Genomic DNA, 26,335 nt, shown 5'->3' on the forward strand with positions numbered 1-26,335 from the left:
AACCTTCCTCTATCAGCATCAGACTCCTGTAATGGTATCATTCAGAAATTAAAAATTGCTCTCGTGTTACCAAATGTGTCTACCCAGACTTAAGGTCTATGGACTTGTGGGTTTTTTATGCAGGGGGAGGAGGAGGCTGGGGGATGAGCACCAAGATTCTCAAGGATTTAATTCCAGGTGATCTCAGGAATAGCTCCAACAGCCAGTCCAGACAGATCATTCAAGTCTTTGTTAGGTGTGTAGTAGGGAGAGGTTCCAGTGACTCCTGATGCAGGGAGTTGCCAGAATGACCAATCCCCCAGCTGAGGTTGATTGGAGGCAGGCAAGGTCAGAGCAGTGACGCATGCTGAGACAGAGCAGGCAGCCTCTGCTGTAGGAAGGCAGGTCCTGTCTCTCAAAAACCTTTAGCTTTTCAAAGAATTAGCTAGCCATCCTTTGAGAGGTGTCCTTGGCCCGGCCAGTACATACCCTGGGAATTGGTGACTCATGGCATAGGGATTTAAATCACCAGGATTTAATTGTCTTCTGTCCCTTTCTGTCCCTTTCGGTTGTTGTTAAACAAGGGCTGCAGAGGACAGAACAGCCTTGGAGACGTGGCCCAAAACCATCTATTTCACCTTCCAGTTCTACCGCTTCCCTCCCGTCACAACTCCTCGATTGCAGCTGGTCAATGCAGATACCTCGAAGGCAGCTCCATTCATTTCATCTTCTCACATCTTGGTGCAAATCAAGGAAGATGGGACCCTGAACCTTGGTAAGGCCTGAGGGGAATAGATGGGCAGAAACTTATTTCTACCCTCCAGTCCTTCCCCATGGTTCCCTTAGTCAGCTGCCTTCCCTAGTATCCCTCCTTAGTCTGTCACTCTTCCTTAGATATGTCTTCCTACCTTTCTTCTCTCTTCCTATGAGCCAAGAAGCTCCACAAATGGTATTTGGATGCCTTTAGAATCAGAGCAACTTAGTTAAACACTGACAAAGACTCTCTCTGATGTCATAGCAATTAGGCCTGCAGTGTGTCAGTAAGGAATATCTCTAAACCTTTCCTACAGTCACTTTAACATCACAGCTATCACTCGGATCTCTCTGTTTCTGAATGGAGGGAGGGAGAGAGGCTACCATACTAGAGAGTGTGAATTCCAGGCAGACTTGAATCCAGCTGTCTCTCCAGTTTGAAAAATGAGGCCCTCCAAGAAGGATCATTCCCAATTCAGAATGCAGCACTCAGAGCCGGCTCCGAGCTTGTTGCAGCATCCCCCAGGGATGAAGTCTCAAGCTGCGAGTCAGCAAAATTCTCCTTTCCGCCGTGAGCCTGATGGAAGTGGAAGCTGAAGGGACACCTGCGAGCAAGGTTAACTCCAGTTTTTAATAGGTCAATGGCACGTATATCAACTGACTCCCAAGCACAGATAGCAAGAATTAGAATCTGCTATGCTGTTGAGCCATCATTCCTTCAGAACAGAAGTGTAGCTAGTAAAGCCCACCATTTGAGAGGCTTCGCTTCAGATACTGCCTTGGTGTATTGTAAATTCTCCCTTTCCTCCTTTAAAACAGTTTTGGTTTTCAGGTTGGAGAATTAGGTCATTGACATATGTGCAAGCCAAGTTTTACTCCCATCTCCCAGAAGCCTGTAGTCCCAGTTCATTTAGCACCGTGTTTCTGATCTACCTGAAAACAGGCATGGATGTTGAGTGGGTGTTTGAACTTAATAGCATAAGAACCTGGGAAGAGCCTTCTAGACCAGGGCAAAGGAGGGCCATCTAGTTCAGCATCCTGTTTCTCACAGTGGCCGGCCAAGATGCCCCAGGGGAACCCCACAAGCAGGACCTGAGCACAAGAGCGCTCTCCCCTCTTGTGGCTTCCAGCAACTGGTATTCAGAAGCATCACTGCCTCTGACTATGGAGGTAGAACATAGCCATCACTGTTAGTAGCTATTGATAGCCCTCTCCTCCTTGAATTTGTCTAATCTTTTTTTTAAAGCCATCCAGATTAGTGGCCATCACTGCCTTCTGATGGAGGGAGTTCCATAGTTTAACTGTCTGCTGAATGAAGAAGTCCTTTCTTTTATCTGTCCTGAATCTTCCAGCATTCGTCTTCATTGGATGTCCACAAGTTCTAGTGTTATGAGAGAGGGAGAAAGACTTCTCTCTCACCATTCTCTCCATGCCGTGCAAAGTTTAATAACTTTTCTTCACAGGGGAGTCGCTCCACCCCTATGATCATTTTGGATGCTATTTTCTGAACCTTTTTTGACTCTGCAATATTCTTTTTGAGGGGAGGCAAGCAGGACTGTTCAGAGCCTTCCAATATTCAGCTATGAGAAGCCTCATCTTCAGTCTGTAGCAGTACAGTTAAGACACAGGTTCAGTATGCATAATCTGCTCTTTGTAGAACTAGGACGGAGTGTCAGGCACTGGTAAGCATCAGGGCTGAGATTTGGCAATCCAGAATGCTGACTTGCCAGTTAGCTAAGCAGATTTTTCTTTATTTATTTCGAGTTCTACGCATCCGAGCAGCCAAGCTTCAGACGCCTTGTTTCGCTCTGCAAAGTGCTTTTTGGTCTTATTAAAGCATTGTCCCAGGAGAGGCAGTCCTGTTCCGTACCCTGCTGAGTGTCTCTGGTTCATAAAGCCACCCCTCTCCCCCGTGGAACAGTTAATGGAAATTAAAAAGGGGGAAAGACACACATTAAATGCTGCTCTGTGCTGGGATAGGACGCTCCCAGTGTGACTTTAAAAGTTACTTAGCCAGATCTTTCATAATAGCCTTGATCATTCTGTTTATTAAAGTGGAGCCACACAGCAGCACCAGCAGACCCCTCATTTGCTGATGACTTTTGAAAAGGAAGGCCCTCAAGGGTTGGTCCTCTTGTTGGAGCCGAACTGCTCATCATCTTCCACTCCTCAGTTGCTCCCTGGATCCATTGACAAATGCCAGTGCTGTCCTAGTCACGAAGGCACAAGGCCTCGCTGTGATCCGATGCCCCTTCCTTTCTCTTCTTTCCCTTTTCAACTCTGTTGCTGAATTATGCTGCCGCACCCTTCTCTTAAAAATCATTAGCTGTGATTCCTGCATTGTAGGGGTTTGGACTAGATGAGCCTTAGAGATCCTTCCAACTCTACAGTTTCTATGATTTTATGTTTCTATTATTCTGTAAAGCTTTTTTGGGGGGGGAAATTAATGTAGCATAAAAAGTACAAGCCAACAAGAAACAAAACTTAATGAAAGTTAGAAAACATAACACAGGAGCAGTACAGAGAGCAGATAACATAGTGGCTTTCCAACTAAATAGAGTACATTAGCAGGACACCTACTTTGCCTCCTGAAGGTCCCGTTCTCATTTAAAGCCCCAGAGAACCACTGCCATTCCATTTAGACCAGGGATAGAAAGTTTCAGATACAGGGGCTGAGAGTAGCCCCAGGAGCCTTTATATCTGGCCCTGTCGGGCTGCTGCCAGCGACTCCCAGCTGGTTGCCCAGGAACATACAAAAACAAGGGAATGTTTCTTACCATCCTCTTTTTATTCAGTATTTACAGGGAGAGGCTATAGAACCCAGACTCTTGGATAATGGCGTTGTCCCAAGTGAATCTCCACCCTTCATCTCTCCCACTCTCTCATTCATCATTCTCATTGTCTCTCCTACTGGTGCTGCTACATGCCCTCTGTACTTTGCTCTCCTACTTCCAGGGCTCTCCGGGTTCTGGGAGAGGAGGGTCTGGAATGCATTCTAAAGACACTGTGTCAGTCAACTGTTTCCCCCCTGATGCTTTTCCTCCTCTCCCATTGTTTCCTAGCCAGTGTGGTGTAGTGGTTAAGAGCGGTGGACTCGTAATCTGGGGAACCAGGTTCGCGTCTCCGCTCCTCCACATTCAGCTGCTGGGTGACCTTGGGCCAGTCACACTTCTCTGAAGTCTCTCAGCCCCACTAACCTCCCAGAGTGTTTGTTGTGGGGGAGGAAGGGAAAGGAGAATGTTAGCCACTTTGAGATTCCTTAAAGGGAGTGAAAGGCGGGATATCAAATCCAAACTCTTCTTCTTCTTCTTTCCCCCTCATCTGTCTCTGAGCTGTGACCTCCCTCAAACCCATGTTGTAAATCTAAACCATCTTCCTCTTCCTTCTCCCTGGGTCAAGCTGAGGAGGCGGTCTCCCCCATTGCTCCTTTGCCCAGGCCCTCAGGACATCCCCCAGTCTCTACACTCCCACCTGCCCAGCTCCGCACCCTCCTTGAATGCTTCTCCTAGATGGAATGTGTCCCTGAGCCCACCACCACCCGAGGGAGTTGGTTCCACTGTGGAATGGCTCATACCCTCAGCGAGTTTTTTGCTTTGGGCCTTACACACCTGTAACCAGCAACTTTCTCTGCAGGCTCCCCAGGTTTCCAGCTGAAATATATGGTGGATCCTGGTTTCCTCAAGCCAGGTGAGCAACGGTGGTTTATCCGTTACCTGGCTGAGCACACTCTGCAAATAGACGCGTGGGATGGCGATTCGTTGCTCCTCGTCGGATCTGCTGCTGTGAAGCTGAAGGTGGGGATTTGTTAAGTTGGAACTGACTCTTGGGAGGGACAACCGCCACCCCACCCTGAGCCAATTCTGTAAATTTTAAATACCACTTGAGCGTAACAAAAACAAAAACCTCAAAGCAGTTTACAAAAAGAATAAGGTTATCAGTACCACCCCCAGCTATTTAAAACATTCATATAGTAATTTAAATCAGCAATAAACTAAAGACAGATTGAAACCCAGCCAGATGGGCAGGGTACAAAGAATAAATTATTATTATTATTATTATTATCATCATCATCATCATCATCATCATCATCATTCTGCATAGCTGGATAGCTTTGTTTAAACAAAAATGCTGTTAGCAGGTCTCTGAGCACAAGTGTTATATGTTGACAGGGTCTCGCTCAGAGTGGACATACTGAAATATAGAGTATTTAGAGATGACTAGACCTTTTAAATTTCCCCCTGATTCTACTCCCTATGAATTATATCAGCTGTTGCAAACCTGGTGTGCTTCAGACGTTTGAGACCACAGCTTGCATCAGTCTCAGCATCATATGGCCGTGCTGGTTGGGGCTGATGGGAGTTGTAGTCAAAAACACCTGATTGGGGACAGCTGACGTAGACAAGGGTGACCTAGATGGAACAATGACCTAACTCAGTGTAAGGATGTGTTTTAGGTTAAGAACAAAAGAGGAGCCAGATCAGGCCATCTTGTCCAGCATCCTTTTCACAAAGTGGCTAACCAGATCTTGCAAGGAGGATATGAGAGCATCGCCCCCCCCTGCGGTTTTCAGTATCCACAAAATCTTCCTTATGGTTATTTATGCCTAGGAGATCTCACACACAAAAGAGCATTGGTGGTTGTTGGCTTCTAATGACAATGCACCCCCATGTTCTCAGGTTGGGACCTAGATTGAAAAAGTTGGGATTTGTAGTGCATCCCCACAAAGGAGATATACATCTTAGGCAAAAATAAGGAGTCCAATGGGAGTTGTAGTCCAGAACAACTAGAAGGCACCAGCTTGGGAAAGTTTGGATTATGGCTACTGCCAGTCTGATAACTGATTTCAGAGTACAACTCAGAAAAGGATTGGCTTTTTATTTATTCATTTATTGCATTTATATCACTTTTTTTCTTCAAAGAGCTCAAGGCGGCATATATGCCCCCCCCCAATTTTCATTTAATCCCCACAACAATCATGTGAGGCAGTGACTGTCCCAAGGTCTCCCAGTGAGCTTCATGGCCGAGTGGGGGATTTGAACCCTGGTTCCCCCGGTCCTGTTCTGACACTTTAACCACTACATCACACTGGCTTCCTGCTGTGTGGGTCCACACTCTCCAACACACACACACACATCTGAATGATCTTTCAATCAGACACAGAATTTCCTTGTTCTGCAGCATTTGCTCCGCCAGGGCCGGACAGCTGTCCAAGTCCACCGTGAACTGGAGGTTATCACCATGGAATACAAGCAGGACACAACCGTGATGAGTGGGGAGATTCTCAAGCACGGGGGTGTGAAGCCCATTGGAGTCCATGCTGTTGTGCGAGGGCGTCTCCACCTGAGCCTGGCTAACATCGGTAAGAGTCCTGTTTGTTCAGGCATTTCCATTGGCTTTCCGGGGCAACCTATGGCTCTTCAGCCTCAGGTTAAAACAGAACTCAGCTGTACCCAGGATTTCCTTCCCAAGGAGATCCGCCCAGGTCAATTTTGTTTAATCCTGGAGGACAGGGCTCAAAATATCAAAAAGTGTTGTGGTTTAGTCATTTAGTCATGTCTGACTCTTCGTGACCCCCATGGACCAGAGCACGCCAGGCACTCCTGTCTTCCACTGCCTCCCGCAGTTTGGTCAAACTCATGTTGGTAGCTTCGAGAACACTGTCCAACCATCTCATCCTCTGTCGTCCCCTTCTCCTTGTGCCCTCCATCTTTCCCAACATCAGGGTCTTTTCCAGGGAGTCTTCTCTTCTCATGAGGTGGCCTAAGTATTGGAGCCTCAGCTTCAGGATCTATCCTTCCAGTGAGCACTCAGGGTGGATTTCCTTAAGAATGGATAGGTTCTTACAGTCCATGGGACTCTCAAGAGTCTCCTCCAGCACCATAATTCAAAAACATTGATTCTTCGGCGATCAGCCTTCTTTATGGTCCAGCTCTCACTTCCATACATCACTATATCAAAAAGTATTTGCGTATAAATGTAGAAACAGGGCCACATGTATCCCAAAGTGACATGGACCAGAAATAGTTTGTTCCATCTCTAGCCCCAGCCAGGGTTCAGATAAGCATAGTTCAGTAAAATCCCAGAGCGGATCATCAAACCTCAAAACCTCTCCAGCACCCCCTCTGGCAGAGTGGTTGGTTTTTGTTTTTACGTAATAGAGTGCTGACAAAATCCACCCCCACCAATCACAGCCTGCCAGGGGTGTTTCTAGGAAAGGACCTCTGCTGTGATTCTGACTCTGCTGTGCCTGCCCCACCTGGCCCCACAGCCTAGCCCCCCATCCTACTGAGACACGGGCATCAGCTCCACAGCTGATGAAAAACCACCGTTTGGGCTGTTTAGGGAGGATTTCCAGCTCCTCGGAGGGGGAAGGGGAGGAAAGCAGAAGATTTGCACCTTGCGTTGTGAAAGCTTATTATCCCCCCTGTGCCCCGACAACGGTAATAACATCGGGTTGTTGCAGCATGGTGGAAATACACAGGTCATTAATTCTGCTTAGTCTTGTTTACAAGCGGGCAATCCAAGGCGGCTTTGAAAGGAGACAATATGGAAAAGGCGACACTCAATTAGATGCCAACAAAACAACAACGCAGGGGAAACGGAGGCGGGGGCGTTGGAAGCTGCACAGAACCGTACCTGGAAGGACGAGGAATCCGGGCTTATAAGGGCCTTAGCGCTACAGGCCTCGTAGCAGGTGCTTTAATTCATCTGTCTGCGAAAAAATTAAGGCGGTGTGACTCCATGTGTTTCCACCCCCCGCAAAAAAATCTTATCTTCAGAAGAAAGATTAGCTTCCATTCTACCGTATCATAAATTGACATTTCATACTTTGCCTGCAAGTGGGTGATAAGCTCTTTAGCAAGGAGTGGGGGAGGGACAGGGGCTGCGATGATCAATCCAGAGATGAATCAAAGGCCGGGGAAGGAAATGATCTAATGGCGGAGAGAGATTCAAAATGGACTTGGCAAAGGCACAGAGCCCCATTCCTCCTCTTTGACTCCACAGCTACATGTTCCTTGATCCTGCATTTCAGTCGTCTTGTTGGCCAGTTGTTGTTGGCATCTAGTCTACCAGTAGTCTACCACTGGCAATTTCTGGAAGGAGCATCAATCACCACCCTAGTAGAGACGAAAGTGTGGCAGTTGGCTTTGGCAGGGAAATTGACTGACAAATCAAAGCTCGTGAGAGGTTTGAAAGGGGAGGACACATTTACAAGGGACTGTTACACCTTTATGTATGCAGCTAAAGGGGACACGGAGGAACCCCCTTCACTCTACAACATTTTCTGGCTAGTTTAATGTTTATAATTTGTGTATTTGTTTGAGTGGCTGGAATTGTGTTGGTCCAGGAGGCTGCCGGTCTCTCAGTAATCAATCATCTCATCTGGGGAAGACGGGGTGGGGGTGGGGAAGCAGGTTTGTTGGTTCTGTTGTTCTTTGAAGATCTGCCGCATGAGATGACAATAAAAAAATGTTCTCTGATCCCGTTCTGTCTGAGAACAACTGAGTATGGATGGCTGAGTAATAGGGACACTTCTTGCTTTGCTGATTATGCAGGGACCAGAATACTTGTGGCCAGGGACAGATCGATTCCTTTGCAAGGGCCAGGCCAAATCCTGCTCTTTCCCTCAGATAATTGAAAGGCATGATGATTTGACATTGCTCGTAGTCCCAGCCCTCCTGACCATCCCCCTCATCATCCCAAATTAGTTCGCGCTTGGTGCCATTTTTTTGCCCTGCTCAGGACTTTCTAAATTGTTGCTCTGCGGTTCACAGATCACCTGTACTTTGATCTATTTGAACTAAACTAGATGTTACTTTAATTGGTGCCAATGGGAGCTTTTTATGAAGGCTTGGAGCCAGCATTGCCATTAAGCAAAGTGGGGCAGCTTCCTCAGGCGGCAGGTGGTGGTGGGTGGTGGCAGCACCCCCATAACGATCCCTCCTGAGCCCCCTCTCTTGGAGAGCAGAGCTGTGCCCTTCACCTTTGCAGATCATGTGCTCTGACCACCAAGCAATGGTCCCCCTGCTAAAATTAAGTAAATACTTCACCATGGCAACTATGGAGACTGTAGAAATTGTGACTTCAAAGAAGGACCTTCCTGCATCTGGAAGGAACAAATCAAGAAGGAACTGCTTGAAGGAGCCAGGAATTCCTTCAGAGGATCCAAGGGATGAAGGCGCTCACTTCCTCCTGTTTCAGAGGATCCTGGCTTCCGTTGCGCACTGCAAATCAAAGACCCTCTTATGCAGAAAGAGCCTTAAGGTGCCTCCTTTGATAACTCTCTTTTTCTGAACGGGCTGTGGGTTTAGATGGGAGAGAGGGGCTTTTTATTTTTTAAAAAAGAGAGTTTTGGCTGGCAGGTTGAGTCAGAGATCAAAGGAGCTGTCGGACTTGCAAAGAGACTGGATAAGCTTGCCATTATGCATCAAGGTGTTTATTTCCGAAAGTCAAAGGAGATCCCACTGAGTTCCCCTTCGGTGTCAGAAAGGTACAAAATAAGATAAGGCAATTGCCATGAGGGGGAAGGAATTGATTCTTTGAGGGGGTGCTTTGGGGGCTTAGAATTGCTCTGGTGCCTCTGCAGACGGTTCCTGTTAGGCTCCTTTCTGGAAAGAAACCCAAGCTTGCTCAGTCACCTTCATTATTAACATTGCTCCGGGGAAGGTAGACTTTGTTTTCTGTAGCATACTTGTTCTGGTGTTTCTTGTAAAAAAACAACAAAAAAACTCCCATTAATAAAACCCCCAAAAGCAAACCTAGCTTGAGGCTTTGAAAGATCTGAGAAAAAGAGGAAGGGGAGGAGGGTAGAGAGAAAGCTCTCCAACAAGCCAAAGGCACGTTCTGAATACTATATCTTAAGACTGGAATTAGCCACTTCGAAATGCACATGCGTCTCCGGATATGCTTTGGAAACATGGAAACATAAGGCTATAAGAAGAGCCTGCTAGAACAGGCCAACATCTTGTTCTCACAGTGACCAAACATTGCCTGTGGGAAACCTGCAAACAGGACCCAAGCACAAGAGCCCTCTCCCCTCCTGTGGTTTCCAGCAACTGGTATTCAGAAGCATTATTGCCTCCAACTGTGGAGGCAGAGTGTAGCCATCATGGCTAGTAGCCACTGATAGCCTTGTCCTCCATGAATTTGTCCAATCCTCCTTTAAAGCCATCCGGTTGGTGGCCATTACTGCCTCCTGCAGGAGGGACTTCCATAGTTTTAACTGTGTTCTGTGTTATTTGCCCTAGATATTACAAGCTTCAGCTTCAATAGGTGTCCATGTCTCATGAAGGAGAGAGAAAACCTATGTCTATTTACTTAAGGCATGCATAATTTTATAAATTTCTATCTTGCACCTTACCTTTTCTCTAAACTAAAAAGTCCCAAACACCTTTCTTCATTTTGATTTTCTTGGTTGCCCTTTTTTGAACCTTTTCCAACTCTACAATATCCTTTTGAGGTGAGGTGAGCGGAACAGTACACAGTATTCCAAATGTGGTTGCACCATAGATTTCTATAACGGCTTTATGATAGCCGTAGCTTTGTTTTCAATTCCTTTTCTAATGAGCCTTTGCCTGGAATTTGCCCTTTTCACAGTCGCTGTATGCTGGGTCAAGATCTTCGAGCTCTCTAGTGTGACCCTAAGGTCTCATTCCTAGCCTTTCATCACCAGTTCAGACCCCATGAGCATATAGGTGAAATTATTATTATTATTATTTTAGCCCTGACTGCATTACTTTGCACTTGTTTACATGGAATTGCATTTGCCATCTTACCCCCCATTTATTCAGTTTAGAGAGGTCCTTTTGGAGCTCTCCCCAATCCCTTTTTGTTTTAGTGACCCTGAACAATTTAGTATCATCAGTAGACCTTGCCACCTCATTGTTCGTGCCTAACTCTAGATCGTTTACAAATAAGTTAAAAAGCACAGGTCCTAATAGTGATCTTTGGGTGACTCCACTTTCAACATCTCTGCATCTAGAGAATCATCCATTTATTCCTACTTTCTGCTTTCTGCTGCTTAGCCAATTTGTGACCTCTTCTCTTATTCTTTGAGGGCTAAGCTTACTCGGAAGACTTTGTCAAAACCCTTTTGAAAGTCCAAGTACACTATATCAACCAGATCACCTCTATCCATATCCTCAGAGAAGGTTCATGAGACAGGATTTGCCCTTGCAGAAGCCATGCTGACTCTGCTTCAGTAATGCTTGTTCTTCTTCCTACAACTTAACCAGTTTGTAATCCACTAGAGGAGTTCTCCTGCTGCATCCATTACAGGCCATCCAGGCAAGATTACATTCCAGGGGAACATTCAAGCTGTACAAAAGCACTTGAGGAGAGTGCAGAGCAGGGACTGTGGGGTGTGTGGCTTGAGGAGGGAAGAGGTCTGTGGACCCCCCTGGGGTTTGATAGAGAGGTCTGTGTTCATCCCCTGAGCCTGTGCTCCCTGAGTCTCTGCCTCGTCTTCTTTTGTAGGCCATCTGTGTGAACAAAGGCAGAGGAAGTCCATCTCTTTGCCACCTTCTCGCTCTCGGATCATCTCTTCCCATGACGGGAACAGTGGCTTCCATGGGGGCAGCTTGCTGTCTTCAAGTGCTTACAGCGGTAAGTCAGCTTCTGATTTCTCAATTTTCCTTATTGGGTTATGCTGAGGAGGCAGGTGGGAGCAGAAATGGAGAAGAGGAGAGACCACCGCTTTCTCCTTCCCCAAACAGTGAGTGATGCACCAAGCAGGTGGATGCAGGGAGGGGTGGGGTGGTCCGCCTGCTATGGGCTTTGTGGATGAGTCTTCTTCCTCCCCTTCTTCCCCTCAACGTTTTTGAGTTTATTTTTTCTTTTTCTAATAATTTTTATTGATTTCAAGAAAACAATCGAACAGCTTCAAGTAAACATACATAGCAGAATCCAGTTACAGACACAGGTTATAGAATACGCAATCAGGCTAGATAACAGCAAATGATTAAATTACCTTAGAAGAGTCAATACCAGTTTCGTGTGATTATTGATTATAGGATGGAGTGAACTTGTTTTCTATTGCTCCGAAGGGGAGGACCCGAACCAATGGATTTAAATAGCAAAAAAGGAGATTCCAACTAAACCTTAAGAAGAGCCTTCTGGCAATACAAGATTCCTGCATTGCAGGTGGTTGGATTAGATCACCCTTGTGGTCCCTCCCATCTCTATGATTCTAAAAAGAGCTGTTCAACCGTCGAACGGACTCCCTCAGAAGGTGGTGGACTCTCCTTCCTTGGAAGCTTTTAAGCGGAGTTTAGCTGGCCACTTGTCAGGGTTCCTTTAGCTTTAAAGAGATTTGAATCTCTGTTGTCCAAGGGTTCTCAGAAGGGATTTGTTTCAACACTTTAGGCTCTTCTTCTAGACTTGCAATTTTTCTCCCTTGCATTGCAGGGAGTCAGACTATATGACTCTTGGGGGTTGCTTCCAGCTGCAGTTGTAACCCCTCTAAAGTGAGGTGTGGGTGGAGGGACTGAGAACTTGGAGTCCATACTAATAAAGGGAAAAAATTAAGATCACACTCCCTCACACAGATCTTTCTTCATTTCACTCCTCACCTGTTCTGTGTGAGACATTCAGGCAGGGCTATCTCCCAGATGATATTGAACCCTGCCACTTCAGGTAGCATTTTTCATTACTTCCCTTGTTGAGCAATGACCACCCAAGCCACCACCAGTGAAAGCAAGAAAAGAGCTTTGTGCTTAGCTTTCGGATTCAGGTCACTTTCCATAAGTAACAATGCTAAGGGAGTGTCAGGCAACGGGGTGGACCAGTTACTGATGAAATTGTGTCGGATATCCAAGAGCAGACCATTGAGGGTACCCCTTAAGGGTATGTGGATCTGTTAGCTTACTGGTACCTCATGCAAGAATGTGTGTCCTATTTGCAATGGGCTACGGGGACTGGCTCAGAAAATGCAAGATGTTAAATCTCAAGCGCACAGGGAAGAAGCCTCAGCTGAGGCTGTGCAAACTTGGCAGTTAAAGCAGCTCTTCAGTTAAGCCATGTTTTCTTTCTAGCAAGGGATTGTGTTCAAGGTGTTCAGTGAAAAGCCAGCTTGACTTGATTTATTGTATTTACCCTGTTTTTCCTGTCTGTGGGCCCTCAAAGCAGCTGCCAGGATTGAAAACAGTCATGCAGAAGTACCAAATCATCATTAGAAAACTCCAAAGAGTTGGATGAAAACCAACCAGCTGCTCTGCACCTGAGCCACTTTTGACAATGGCCAAGCTCACCCTCGTAGTGAGGCCTGGGTTTTTTGTTTTTAATTCCAGACACTGGCTCTCTTTTAAAGGTGGATGCTGGTGGGTTGAGTGATCTGGTCGGATCTTGGTTGGAGGCTTAGGAAGGGCAGCAGACCAAGCCAAGCAGCATCATTTTTGCAGCTTCTCGTGGGCACAGCCATTGAATATTGGGGGGGGGGGAGTTTGGGGGGGAAAGAAAATCAGAGGTGTATTACTCTAGCCAACTGCTGCCGCGCAGTTAGAGACTACCTGCAAGGTTTTTGGGAAACTGATTATTTTACTTGTTTCACTATACTTTGGACTGCTCTTCCTGCTTGCATCACTCACCAGTCCTACCTATCCACCACCCCATTTACAACCCCCTGTTTGTTGTTGTTGTTCAGTCATTTAGTCATGTCCCACTCTTCGTGACCCCATGGACCAGAGCACGCCAGGCACTCCTGTCTTCCACTGCCTCCCACAGTTTGGTCAAACTGGTAGCTTCGACAACACTGTCCAACCATCTCGTCCTCTGTCGTCCCCTTCTCCTTGTGCCCTCCATCTTTCCCAACATCAGGGTCTTTTCCAGGGAGTCTTCTCTTCTCATGAGGTGGCCAAAGTATTGGGGCCTCAGCTTCAGGATCTGTCCTTCCAGTGAGCACTCAGGGCTGATTTCCTTAAGAATGGATAGGTTTGATCTTCTTGCAGTCCATGGGACTCTCAAAAGTCTCCTCCAGCATCATAATTCAACAGCATCAATTCTTCAGCTATCGATGCTAAAAGCCCTTTCCTCCATCAGATTTCCCACTCCCCCAGCTCCTCACAGTTTGCCCAACCTCCCTCCTCCATAGCTCACCCCAAAACCCCTTGCAAAAACCGCCCCTCATTGCCCAACAGCTCTCCCAACGCCCCAAACCTTTGTACCCCAGTCGCAACCCGCTCCCTTGCTCTGCTACAAGTGCACACACATCCTCACAACAACCCTGGGAAGTAGATTAGACTAAGAGGTAGCGACTGGCCCAAGTTCATCCAGTGAGATCCATGGCTGAGTGGGGGAATTTGAACCTACATCCTAGTCCAACACTCTAGCCGCTACATCACACGGGCTCTCTATATCTAATAGCAGAGAAGATCCCCACAGCTGAATAGCATTGCCTTAAAGCCGCTTAAAACGGCTTTCCAAACATGTCAGGGTGGAGTAGATATGGTTGTCAGCCGGTAGGGAGTTTCTGAGTTACCCATAGGGAGAACTCGGAACTGCTTGCGACAGTGCCCCAAAAGATCCACAAGAAAGATTTTCCAGGTGGGAAGGATAGTGAACTGGGAGTCTGCCCTAGAAGGGGCTAGTTTCCAAAAAGAGCTCTTGTAACACCTGCATCTATCTGGATGCAACCTCCAGAAGCAAAGGGAATGCTGCTGCACATCTTTAGGGCTTCTGGAGTCAGCCAGCCTTGGGCAAGCGCCACTTACAGAGGTTGTGTGGCATTCACCCACCTTAAACATCCCCTTCCCTCAGAGCAGGGATGTATCTCCGGGCTTTGTGATTCATTTGTTGTTGTTGCCAAGGTTGCCTGAGCTGATCTGCTACGACTGGGAGAACAGAAGGTGGACTGAGCATCCAATTAAGGGCATCTAACCTGCAAATAGGACTTACTATTTATAAAGAGAGAGAGAGACAGAGAGAGAGTCATGCAGTCAGACTAATAGGCAACCTTGTACAGCAGTCCATGTCAGATGAAGAATTTCATTTGGGAACCTGAATGGTGGAGTTGCCAGGAGACCAGTGGCCTTTCCTTTTGAACCGCCAACCACCCCAGGCTGTCATAAATGCTTTACACTGAGTAAGACCACCAGCCCTTCATGACCAGCTCTGCCTATGTATTAAAACTATTCAAGCCCTCAGGCAGAGAGAGAGGAGGGAGAGCGACACACACACACACACACACACACACACACACACACAGAAACATTCTCTGGCCTGACAGCCCTTCACCCAGAGATTGAAACTAGGGCCTTCTGCACTGGGTCATGCAGCCCTTTAAGGCATAGAAGTTATTTACTTACTTTGGTTTTACTGCATTTATACCCTCACCGTATTCAAGCTCCTTTGCTTGAGGTGCCACACTTGGCTCTCCGCCTCCTCACAACAGCAACCTTGCAAGGCAGTGACTGGCCTGAGGCCACCCAGTGATTTTCAACATGGCTGAACAGGGATTCGAACATTGGTATTCCAGATCTTAGTCTGACACTTTAACTGCTACGCCACACTGGCTCTCATTGATTAGCTGTGGTGGTGGAGGAAAGTGTAACAGGAAGCGGCCAGTTCAGTGTAGACAATAACTTGGTGGACAAATGGGGCGACCCAATAGAAGGCAGCTTGCTATGCTTTTGAAACTCCAGTTGCATCCACCGTCAGGGCTGTCCCCAAGACATTTTGCCCGAGAACTGGATGCAGCCCTCCAGGTTTTTCTGCCCGGCCCTCAGGACTCTCCCCACCCCACCTCAGTGCCTTTCTTAAGGACATTTTCTTGTCAACTGGGACCGTGTGTCTTGTTTGCCTTGGTGGAGAGATGTATGTCTAGAGACTTCCAACTGCTGTGTGGCTAAAATGTAGCCAGCTGTAGAAGGGCACGAAGAGTCCCATCTATTCTTCCTCTTACTTTTGTCTCTAGCCCAACCCACTGCTGGCATGTGGCCCCCAGAAGATTCCCCACGGCCCTTGGACTGAGTAAAGTTCCTCACCCCTGGTGTAGACTGAGCTAGATTGCAAAGGTGGTTGCCCTACAGTTCCGTGATTCTATGGCTAATGGTTGCAGCATAAGACAGCTTCTTACATTTCTGTGCTTTAAAAGCTCTTTGTTCTCCTTCTGCTTTACCTCTGATGGTCTTTTTCTCTCTCTAAAAAAAAAGCATATTACTTTATTTGCAAAGCTATTTCCCACCACAAAGGAAAGAAAAGGCCACATCAAACAAGGAACGGAAGAATATGAAAGTGTAGCCAACTGGTGTGTTGAAAATTGGTCCCCCAAATGAAATCAACCCGGGGAGATAAAGCCGCAAATTAATAACTTAATACTCAACCATTCAGCAGAGTAACGTGTAGCTAATTCATTAACGTTGTCTTCAAAACCAAACTTGAAGCCTTTCATTTTGAGATCTAATGGAATTTGAAAAGAGGGCAGAGGTAGCCACGGTCTTAATTGCATTTTTATCTTTATTGCCCAGTAAAAAAAAGAGGGGAGGGGCAGGGAGAAAAGGAAGAAGGAGTAATTTTTTTTCTTATTAAGGAAACAGAAAATGCCACAGGTTTAAAAAGCAGCATTCAGGCAGGTATCAATCCCACAAGTAATTCCTGCGCATCAAGACAGAGAAACGATGTGGATTGGCTTTTGCTTCATCCCATCTGGCCATTTCCATCATGACCTCTGTCTGTCTGTCTGCCTGTCTTCCAGTTGGGAACGTGTGCCAGGCACAAAAACTGGCTGATGTGGACAGCGAGCTGGCGGCCATGCTCTTCTCGCGCCTACGCGAAGTCAGCGCCACGTTTCAGCACAGCAGCCGCGAGGCCAGCGTCACCCGGAGGCGGAAGCTGGAGAGGATGCTGTCGGTCCGGAGGCGGGAGTCCCAAGAGGGCGATGCTGCGAAGAAAGCCAGCCTCATCACGGTGAGAGACTTGTTCCCCCATGACGGCCTTCTGAGCTGGACCCTTGGCCCATTTAGCCAAGTACAACTCACTCCCAAGTAATGGCATCTCTACAGGGTCTTAGAGCTGAGCCGTCAGGTGGGAGACAGTCAGTGGTCTTCTACCCGCTGTCCGAACACATTGCCCCAGAGAGAGCTGCAGGTGGCATTGCCCTGTGCATTGTGTGGAATTAACATGTTCCATACAGTTTCAGAATTGTCTTTGGTTTTTGTGTTCCCTAGTACTCTTAAGATGCTGTGTTAGTTTCTCCGGAAGAGCTACGTCTCACAGTCCGCCTTGCCCACTCAGCCAGTTCTTGAGCCTTTCCTTCCCTCACAGGGACGGCATGAGGATCGCATCCAGCACTCCCGGGACCTCCAGATCATCGAGGCCTACCGGGAGCGCATCAAAGCCGAGAGCATCGCCAGCATGCTGAGCCAGGCCATTACCACCCATCACACCCTCTACGCCACGTTTGGCACGGCTGAGTTCTTCGAGTTTGCCCTGAAGAACCCGTATAATGTCCAGCACACAGTCACCATAGAGACGGACAACCCAGAGCTCAGGTAGGAGAAGTCCCAGGGGAGCAAAAGCAGGCAATGCCCTTCTTTGTGCTTTCCGAGCCCCAGTTGGATCGCTGTGAGAGAAAAAGCGGCTGCATTCTGAAGGCCAGAAGGATCACGCAAAAACTGTCGGGAAGAACACAATCGATCATAAAAATGCTCAGCATTAATATCCGTTTGTGTATCTATGTTGCGTTCAAGTGTTCAGATCACTTCACGTGCATTAGCTCAGTAATCCTTACAGGTGTGCAGTCAGGTCAAGATTGATCTTTTTCCCTCTTCCCTCCCTGTCCCTTTTCCCTCGTGTGCTGTTCTTCTTTTGTTTTTTTAGGTTGTAAGCCTGTGTTGCCAGGGACTGCCTTCTTTTAATTGATCATATATAAGCCACTTCAGAAGCCTTTTTGTCTAAGGAGCAGGGTTCAAAAGCTCTAAATAAATATGAATTAGTGGGGGGGTAGAGGGGAGGTTTAGTTCACACACTGCACACACAGGTTGTTGCATCCCCTGTAGGATCTCTGCCAGTGGGAGCTGCAGTTCCCAATCTCAGGGAGGGAAGACAATTATGGACCCCCACCCTGCCCGGCAAAAGCTTTGCTTTTCTCTCCCCCTCCCCGAACCAGTGAGCAGCATTCATTTGCCTACAGGCAATAATAAAAGGGTTCTATGCACATGAATATGGGACGTGGGTGGCGCTGTGGGTTAAACCACAGCACCTAGGGCTTGCCGATCAGAAGGTCGGCAGTTCAAATCCCCACGATGGGGTGAGCTCCCGTTGTTCGGTCCCAGCTCCTGCCAACCTAGCAGTTCAAAAGCATGTCAAAGTGCAAGTAGATAAATAGGTACCACTCTGGCGGGAAGGTAAACGGCATTTCTGTGCGCTGCTCTGGTTTTGCTAGAAGTGGCTTAAGTCATGCTGCCACATAACCCAGAAAAACTGTCTGCGGACAAACGTCGGCTCCCTCGGCCAGTAAAGCGAGATGAGCGCCGCAACCCCAGAGTCGTCCATGACTGGACTTAACTGTCAGGGGTCCCTTTACCTTTATGCACATGAATGCCACCAACCCCAGTTAGAAGGTAAATTCTTCAGTTGTGATTCTTGCATTGCGGGGGGGGGGGGGGTGGACTAGATGATCCATGGGGTCCTTCCCAACTCTACAATTCTATGCTCCTGTGAAATTAATTCTTCCTCCACTATACACGAGGAAAGCCGACACATGTGCTGCAACAGACATAGGCTCCCAGCCACAGTGTCAAAGGTGGTAATCCAAAGTTTGATTTTGAGATGGATCACAGCTAACAAAGAGGTTGGAAGTCCCACCTGGAAGTAAAAGTGTTTGGCCTTTGTCTGGTTTGTTTCTCCCTCCAGTGTCATTGTGGACGCTAGAGAATGGAGGCACTTCAAGAAGCTGACCCAAACCACCACCCCTCTGGAGGAGGACATGTTTCACCTGCAGGACGACCTCACGCCTCAGGTGTACCTGCGCCCCAAGGAGACGGTCCACATCCCCTTCAAGTACCAGGCCTTCTCCCTGGAGCATGCTGCCACCATGCAGGTAGAGAGGCCTTCGTGCTTTGCTTCTTAAAATACTTCCCAAATATTTGCTTTTGAGAAACTTTACACACGGTGCAGTACCAGAATCTCATTTAAGCCTATAGCAGAATGAATTCCACAGCATATAAACCAGGATAATGGCTCGCAGACATTAGACTCCCAGAAGACAGTGGGAGGGGTTTTTTTTTGGGGGGGGGAGAGTTAAAATGGAAAGCACATTCCAACTCCTCTCTTTCATTCCCAGCAAGGTCCCACGGAGCTGATGTTCAGCAAAGGCAAGGAGGACTCCCCAGCCCCCTGGAAGTCCTGTGGCATACAAACAAAGCACATCAGGGTAAATTGCACTGATTGACAAGGAGAGTGATTGGGAAGCACCCAGTCAGTCGGCTTGTGGGTGCTCTTCCCTCTTCAGATTTGGTGGTTCTGTCACTCTTGGTACATTCCTCATGCAGGAAGGTTGACGGGGTGGTGGTGGCAGTGGCGGGGGTGGGTCTGTGTGCAATGACTTGGGGCGGGGGCAGCTCCAGACATGCTCCCTACCCCAACTTACAACCCCTGTGCTTTTTGATCTCCAAACCTTGCCCGGCTCTGTAATAAAGATGCAGCCTGTTTTCCAAAAGGCACTCAATTTTATTATTTCTTTAAAGGTACACAAGGACCTGATTAGTATTACAGGTGATAGTACTGAAATTACTCAAGGATTATTTCTGCTCTCTGCATTTACGGGATGTAACAAGGATATCAAGCCTAAGGACTTAATTCCTCATTTGCTAATTGCGGCTTAGGCAAACCATCCCTCAGCAGTGCAATAAAGATTCAGCCTGTTTTACGAAAGGCAACTTTTCCTCCAGGGCGCTCAAGGTGGCTCCCCCCCCCCACCTCATGTAATCCTTGCAACAATCCTATAAGGTAGGGCGGGGTGAGAGGCAGTGACAGGCCCTCACGGTCACCCCCATTCATGCTGTCCTGTGGGAACGACATTAATTTTCTCCCTCTCCCTCCACCCAGGTCTCCTTCACTGCAAGCGGCGGGAAGCTCCTCGCCATCCTCAGCGTGAATGTGGAATCCCAGCCCCACGTGGTAGATCAGACCTTCCGCTTCTATCACCCGGAGCTCACCTTTCTCAAAAAATCCATCCGTTTGCCTCCTTGGCACACCCTTCCAGGTAGCTCTTAGCCAATTACGCAGGCAGCCCCCCCCCCCGAAAGTGAAGAACGAGAAACGGCACGTTGAAAATCACTGCCATTGCCAGGGCCAAGCTGGATATACTGGATGTATGCAGTGGGAAAGGGTCATAGCTCAGGGCACCTGCTTTGCATGCAGAAGGACCCAGTTTCAATTGGGATCTCTGGGTAGGGCTGAAGAAGACCCTTGTCTGAAGTCCTGGAGTCTTCAGGACTGCCAGTCAGTGCAGACAATACTGAGCTAAATGGCCCCGTGTGATACAAGGTAGTTTCCTGTACTGAGGTAGAACATTAGCTCAGGGGTAGACCATATGCTTGGAATGCAGAAGGTCACCAGTTCAGCCCTTGATTTCCTGACTGGGGTGGTCTTAGCAGTATAAATACTTTGAACACATTGCTTTCAGCAGATGGGAGGATTTTGCATTGTATGCCGCAGGAGCAATGGCAGAGATTATTTTTATTCATGCTGTTTTTGTGGGAATAATCAGACCTCACGATCCATTTTTGTCCTTGCCAGGTGCCCCAGTGGGTATGCCGGGTGGAGAACCAGAGATGTTTGTGCGTTGCAGTGACCCCAACATCGTTTGTGAAACCAAGAAAATGGTACTGAATGCCCCCACAAATCTTCGAAAATTATTCCAACCCACCAAAGATTATCGAATTTCCCCCCATCCCCTTTTGCTCCTGCTTCCGAAGTCCCTGTGAATGTGCTGAAAATATTTCCTTCATAACTTCCAGCACAGCTCTGAGTCTTATCCAAGTTATAAATTAACTTTTCCAGATGCAAAAAAGCAGAGCCTTTGGGAAAGAGAGCTGTATGTCAGTGCATTGTCCCTTGTGTGATGAAGGTCCAAGGATCAATCTCCAGCATCACTGGGAAAGGGCTCTCTCTGTATAACACTCTGGAGAGTTTCTGCCAGGCAGGGTGGACCAGGGTGAGGTTAGCAGTGCAGCCCTCCTGATGTTGCTGGATCCCAGTTTCCATCAGCCCCAGCCAGCCCAGCCAATAGGGATGACAAGAGTCTTATTCTAGCAGCATCTAAAGGGATGCGCGTTAACCACTCCTGGTGTAGATCAGTGATGGAAGGCAGTCTCCTTTGTTCCAAAACCTGCTCCCTGGTTTTAATTCAGAAATTAATTCAACACTACTGGGTAAGGTCTGATACATCACAATCTGGTCTCGGTCTTCCCACCCAGGGGCCTGGCGAACCTCAGGATGTCTTTCTGAAAGTCGCAGGGGGCCCAAGTCCACAGATCAAGAGGTTCTTCCTTTCTATTTACACGTAAGTAAGAAAGCATGACGGCACTCAGATTCTGTGCTGCATCAAAGTTACTAAGGGTGGAGGGTTCCTTCCTTCCTTGCTTGCTTGCTTGTATGTGTGTTGTTGTTTAACAGGTAAGAAGCAAAGCGATAAAAATTAATTTTAAAAGATCAAAAGGCACCTGCAGCTTATGTTGCTCTGTCTTCTTAAGGAAACAGACCCTGGAACATTCAGCCACTCAGAGAAGCCCAGAGCTGAGCACAGAATTGCGTTTTATTTGGATGTTTTCCTTTTGGTTTTTTAACAAGGAAACAAACAAACAAACAAACCAGGATAGGATTGTGCCCTTCTAGGCTGTGTGAGCATTCCCCAGGAACTGGGCGGCTGGTGCTTAATTTATAGAACGCACACATGTGGGTTTGAGGGAGGATTTTCCTTCTTTCCCGGCTCGCAGTTTTGGAGCCGTCACTTCCCCAAGTATTTTTCACTCTGACAAGGCTGTGAAGCACCATCTGTTGCTCCGTTTGTCACCCCAGGGACCCCTGGCTGGCTGCTCCGACACAGATCTGGCAATTCTACCTCCATTCTTTGCAGCGGGTGGATGTTAGCTGCATAACAGGGCAGCTGACCCGCCTTTCACTGGTGCTCAGAGGGACTCAAGCCATCCGGAAGGTGAAAGCATACACCTCACACCCGCATGAGCTGACGGTAAGATCAGGCCCCGGGACTCCGTGGGGACTTTACTTTATTCTGTGGTTGCTCAGATCTTAAAAGAACAGGAAACCTTCTGTTTCATTTTCCTCCTCCTTTATTACGCTTTTCTCCCTCCTGCCTGGATTAGTCAAATGCTTGATCCTAGCCAATCAGGGATCACATGATGCAGCTAATCAGATTCGGCTGGGCAATGTTTTTCCAAGGACAAATAAAAGTAATTGAGAAAGAAAGGGTGATGCACATTTTCACAAGAAACTGACAAGAAATCGCACAAGGGGGGTCACACACACACACACACACACACACACACACACACACATATTCTGCTGGGAAATTTGATTCCGCCTCTGCAAGTGCCTTTGCTTGGAGATTTTCATCAAAGTTCCCCACGAGATGGGCCGTCCGCTAGGATGCAAGAGCCCGTTAGGAGACCTCAGACAATTTACAGCTGCAAAGCCTCTTCTGTAATTGTCTTTTGATTAAAGCCATCGTACGGAGGGATCAGTGGCCCAAAACCCCAGTGGGCAAGTTATCAGAATTAATGAGTCTATGGAGAATAATAATTTCTTTAGAATGCATTTAGTCATAATTATAAATGTGAATAATAAGAGAAACACAAACTCCGCTGCCCTCACATAAATTGAAGGGGGGGGGGGCTGCTTGAAAATTCTGAAGCTACATGAGTTGAAAGGGAACAGCAAAAGACAAAGGAAACTTGAAGGAAACTCCAGCTTAACTCATGGTATGGAGTCTAAGTGAGATTCTGCTGATCAGACCTGGGATCAGTTCCTAGACATGGATTCTCTGATGAGCCCTGGTCAATCCCTCACCCTCAACTTCACCTCTCCAATCCGTATACAAGCCCATACGGTACTCAGTGTGACATGAGGTTATAAGAGCATAAGAAAAGCCTGCTCAGAAGGATAATGGGTGGAGATGTGAGTAATCTGCAGTTCTCTCCAAACTCGGAATTTGGCATTAGGTTCATGCAGAATTTAGGTGGATGGTCAAACAGGTGCACACCTGTATGGGCAGTTGGTGTGTTGATGGTGCTATTGGCGATGTTTGTAAGCCAGAGAAGATGCTGAGGGAGGCATGGAGGGACTTGACCTCTGGTGAGTGCGCAACAGCAAGTAGCAAGCATCAAGAGCTCAGGGAGCCAAATCTAGTTCAGATTGTGCAGGACCTGGGCCAGCTCCCAGTGGGAGTTTTCAGAGAAGATGGGTGTTACAGGCACACCTATTTAGTGCCCAGGTCCTGGCCTTTAGCTGAGAGTGAGAAGGAATTTAAAGCTGGCAACAATTTGAAGTCAGGAGGCAATGTCAGCGGGTTACTGACATCTGTAAACTCTCTGCTCAGAGCTTATGAAAGATTGAGAGTCTTAGGAAGTCTAAACTTCCAGCCTCTGGGGGAAGAGTCAAACACAGGATCCACTCCTTGAGACTGCCCTCAGAGTGGGCCTCGAAATGTCTCATGGTGTTCAGGGTCCTCAAGGCAAGCTCCTGCTGACCCTCATCCATTGAGACCACCTCCCCTGCCATCCAGAAGCACATGCAGCCTGAACCGTGGTGGAGAATGGCCTTGTATCCTCTGGAGAACCTCCTGTGGAGTCAGCTGATTGTTATATCTCTAGAGCAGCCTTTCTCAACAGAGGTTGTTGGACTACAATTCCCATCATCCCTAGCCAGCAGGACCAGTGGTCAGGGATGATGGGAGTTGTAGTTCAACAACATCTGGGGATCCAAGGCTGAGAAAGGCTACTCTAGAGCAAAGGAGAGGAGGAAGCCAGTGGCAATTATACCTTAAGCCAAGAATCCGGAGCCTTGCTTTCAGTTTCTAAAACAGCCCTCCCTTAAATGTAATGAGCATTAATCACTGCAGCTGGACAGACTGACCAGAGATGCCTCCTAAATTGCTAGCATAAGGCGGATGTAGCCCCATTGCCAAGGGAGAACCTTCATGAAAAGAAAATGCGAGGCCCTCGCCTTTTGCCTCTGCAAGCTCTCATTTCCATGTCGGCAGCACACATTGAATCATTGCCTCATTTGCATTCCAGGCTGGAGACAGAGGTAGAACAGATTAGCTTCCCCCGTGGCTTGATCAAAGGACACCAAGGTGGTCCCTTTCGGAAGAGCCTCGTTGGTGTCTGTAGCATTTTGGATTAACCTCTGAGAAGCCCCTCCTCCTCCTCCGACAGGGGGCTTTGGCAGCTGCTGTTCACAGCATCACTCAAGTCACCTAGAGCCCATGGCCTTGAGGTGACTGTCCCCATTGGGGCACCATTGTTAAAGGGCCAAAGTATGGATGCTGACCCGAGCAGGGATACATCCATCACCTTTCTCATAGTTCATTTGTAAACCACCTTTCGATAGTTAAGCCCACCCTGAAGCATCTCTGGATATGATGTAGAGGGAGGGAGGGAGGTGCCCTGCGAGGTGAAGGAGAGGACCATTGTGCCTTACACCTAAACAGGATGTTCCCTTCCAAAATGCTTACCTGGCTTTCGGCAAGCCACCCAGACCTTGTAGCTCACATCTAACAAAGAGGAAGGGAGGAGTCTTTCTTCCTCACTTCCTCTGTGGGGGGAGACATGGATTTCCCTTCCCAGAATCCTTTGACAGTGACTTTGAAATGGAGCAGATTTTAAGTCTTAGCTAGGCTTGAAATCACTTATGGTTAGTAAAACCACCCTTGGGCTATTGAACATAGGCTAGTAAGCAAGCTACATTCAGAGCAAGCGGTGGAATGCCTCAAGTCTCCTACTATAGACAGACCAGGGGTGGTTCTGCCGTTGACCACAGTCTTTTCTGCTAAAGGTGGATCTAAGGATCCATGCAATAAGCCTGATGAAGCAGCCCTGAAAAGGAGTTCTGGGTCCTCAGCAGCTTCACTCCATGGTTTAGTCAGCAACTACTCCCTGTTTTCCAGAGCAAGCTACGTGTGGGCAGAGGTACAGGCGCCGAAGATTGTGTAATATTTTGCAGTAAGCTCCTTTCCCCGTAGGCTCATTATGAAGCTGAATGTTGGAAGATTCAGGACAAATAAAACAAAGCCTTTCTTCATGCAGTGCATAGTTAAACTACAGAACTCGTTCCCGTGGGAGGCGGTGATGGCCCTAACTTGGATGGCTTTAAAAGAAAATCTAAACAAATTAATGGAGAATATGGCTATTGATGGCTACTGGCCATGATACTTCTGCTCTGCCTCTGCAGCTGGAGACAGCGATGCTTCTGAACACCAGTTGCTGGAAGCCACAGGAGGGAAGAGGGCTCTCATGGTCAGATCCTGCTTGCATCACTTTGGCCACTGTGAGAACAGGGTGCTGGACTAGATGGGCCACTGGCCTGATCCAGCAGGCTCTTCTTCTGTGCTTATGTCTCCTCGTTCTTCCTCTCCTAGGTGGACCCAGAAGGCATCTTCATCCTCCCTGCAAATGGCGTGCAAGATCTGCACCTCGGCGTGAGGCCTCAGAGTGCTGGCAGCCGGTTTGTCTACCTCAACCTGGTGGATGTCGAATACCATCAGCTTGTGTCTTCCTGGCTGGTGTGCCTATCCTGCCGGCAACCTCTTGTCTCCAAGGTAGTCAGACATTTGCCTTTAATTCCCGGTTTTACTAAGGGTGATGCAAGGGGGCCAGAAAGGTCAGGTGGAGGGCCGTGTTCTCCTGAACATAAGGGATCCAGAGTCAGCAAGGACAAGACCTTGCTTCAGGTGGGTTTTCCTTTCAGTCTGAAAGTCAAAATTCTTCTTATACTCCTGTCTCCGGAGTGCCATTTAGGGGGGACGGATGACAACTTCAAGGCTGCCTGCATGGTTATTCTTCAGGATTTTTCTTGTTTCTGGTCATTATTAGGAATGATAAAGGTGTGTCCTAAAAGGCAATGCACTGTTTGTTTTCCCCTGTTGTTGTAATTTAAAATCCAGGCCTTTAGCTGCATAGCTTGTCTCCCATCACTGAAATCTGTTCTGTGGGCAGGAAGGAACTTTGGCCTCTGAGCTCTGCCTTTGCCTGTTCAACAGAGGAGTAGTTTGCCGTGCTGCAGTTCAGCCACCCCTAGCTCCCCAGAATCAGAGACCATGAATTGGAGAACACACAATTCGGTTCAGTTTCATGTCCACAGCCATGGTCTCCTTCAGCCCTTCCTCAAAACCCTTTCTTGGAAGCTTTATAATTTTGTTTAGCTTCAAACCACTCTGCAGGGAGTGAGGGTAGATTAGCAGACCTATAGTTCCTGTATTTTCCCAACAAAGAGTGCTTCATAGTGAGGCATTCCTGATCAAACCAAGGTTTAGATTTTTTGGAGTATAATGGCCACCGTGTTGCATTTTTTGGGGGTCAAATAGGGTTGAAGAAGTGAAATCAAATCCTGAAACAAGTTTATTCTAGTTTCAGGGCATGGGGAGTTTAAG

The 26,335-nt window shown here is 47.7% G+C and overlaps 1 protein-coding gene across 2 annotated transcripts in view; it reads left to right on the forward strand.

Moving 5' to 3' along the window:
- NPHP4 (nephrocystin 4) overlaps positions 1-26,335 on the forward strand; it is a 99,773-nt gene that overhangs the window by 70,218 nt on the left and 3,220 nt on the right. For both annotated transcript variants that reach the window (XM_081870757.1, XM_081870758.1), the window contains exons 16-28: positions 564-754; positions 4,366-4,526; positions 5,911-6,091; positions 11,209-11,337; positions 16,421-16,632; positions 16,990-17,216; positions 18,580-18,766; positions 19,010-19,099; positions 19,774-19,930; positions 20,467-20,552; positions 21,147-21,232; positions 21,748-21,919; positions 25,325-25,504. In XM_081870757.1, coding sequence (XP_081726883.1) covers positions 564-754; positions 4,366-4,526; positions 5,911-6,091; positions 11,209-11,337; positions 16,421-16,632; positions 16,990-17,216; positions 18,580-18,766; positions 19,010-19,099; positions 19,774-19,930; positions 20,467-20,552; positions 21,147-21,232; positions 21,748-21,919; positions 25,325-25,504 — 2,059 coding nt within the window. The remainder of the gene's footprint in view (positions 1-563; positions 755-4,365; positions 4,527-5,910; positions 6,092-11,208; positions 11,338-16,420; positions 16,633-16,989; positions 17,217-18,579; positions 18,767-19,009; positions 19,100-19,773; positions 19,931-20,466; positions 20,553-21,146; positions 21,233-21,747; positions 21,920-25,324; positions 25,505-26,335) is intronic.

The sequence above is a fragment of the Podarcis erhardii genome, assembly GCF_964252035.2.
Source record: "Podarcis erhardii genome assembly, chromosome: 7".
Lineage (NCBI taxonomy): Eukaryota > Metazoa > Chordata > Lepidosauria > Squamata > Lacertidae > Podarcis > Podarcis erhardii.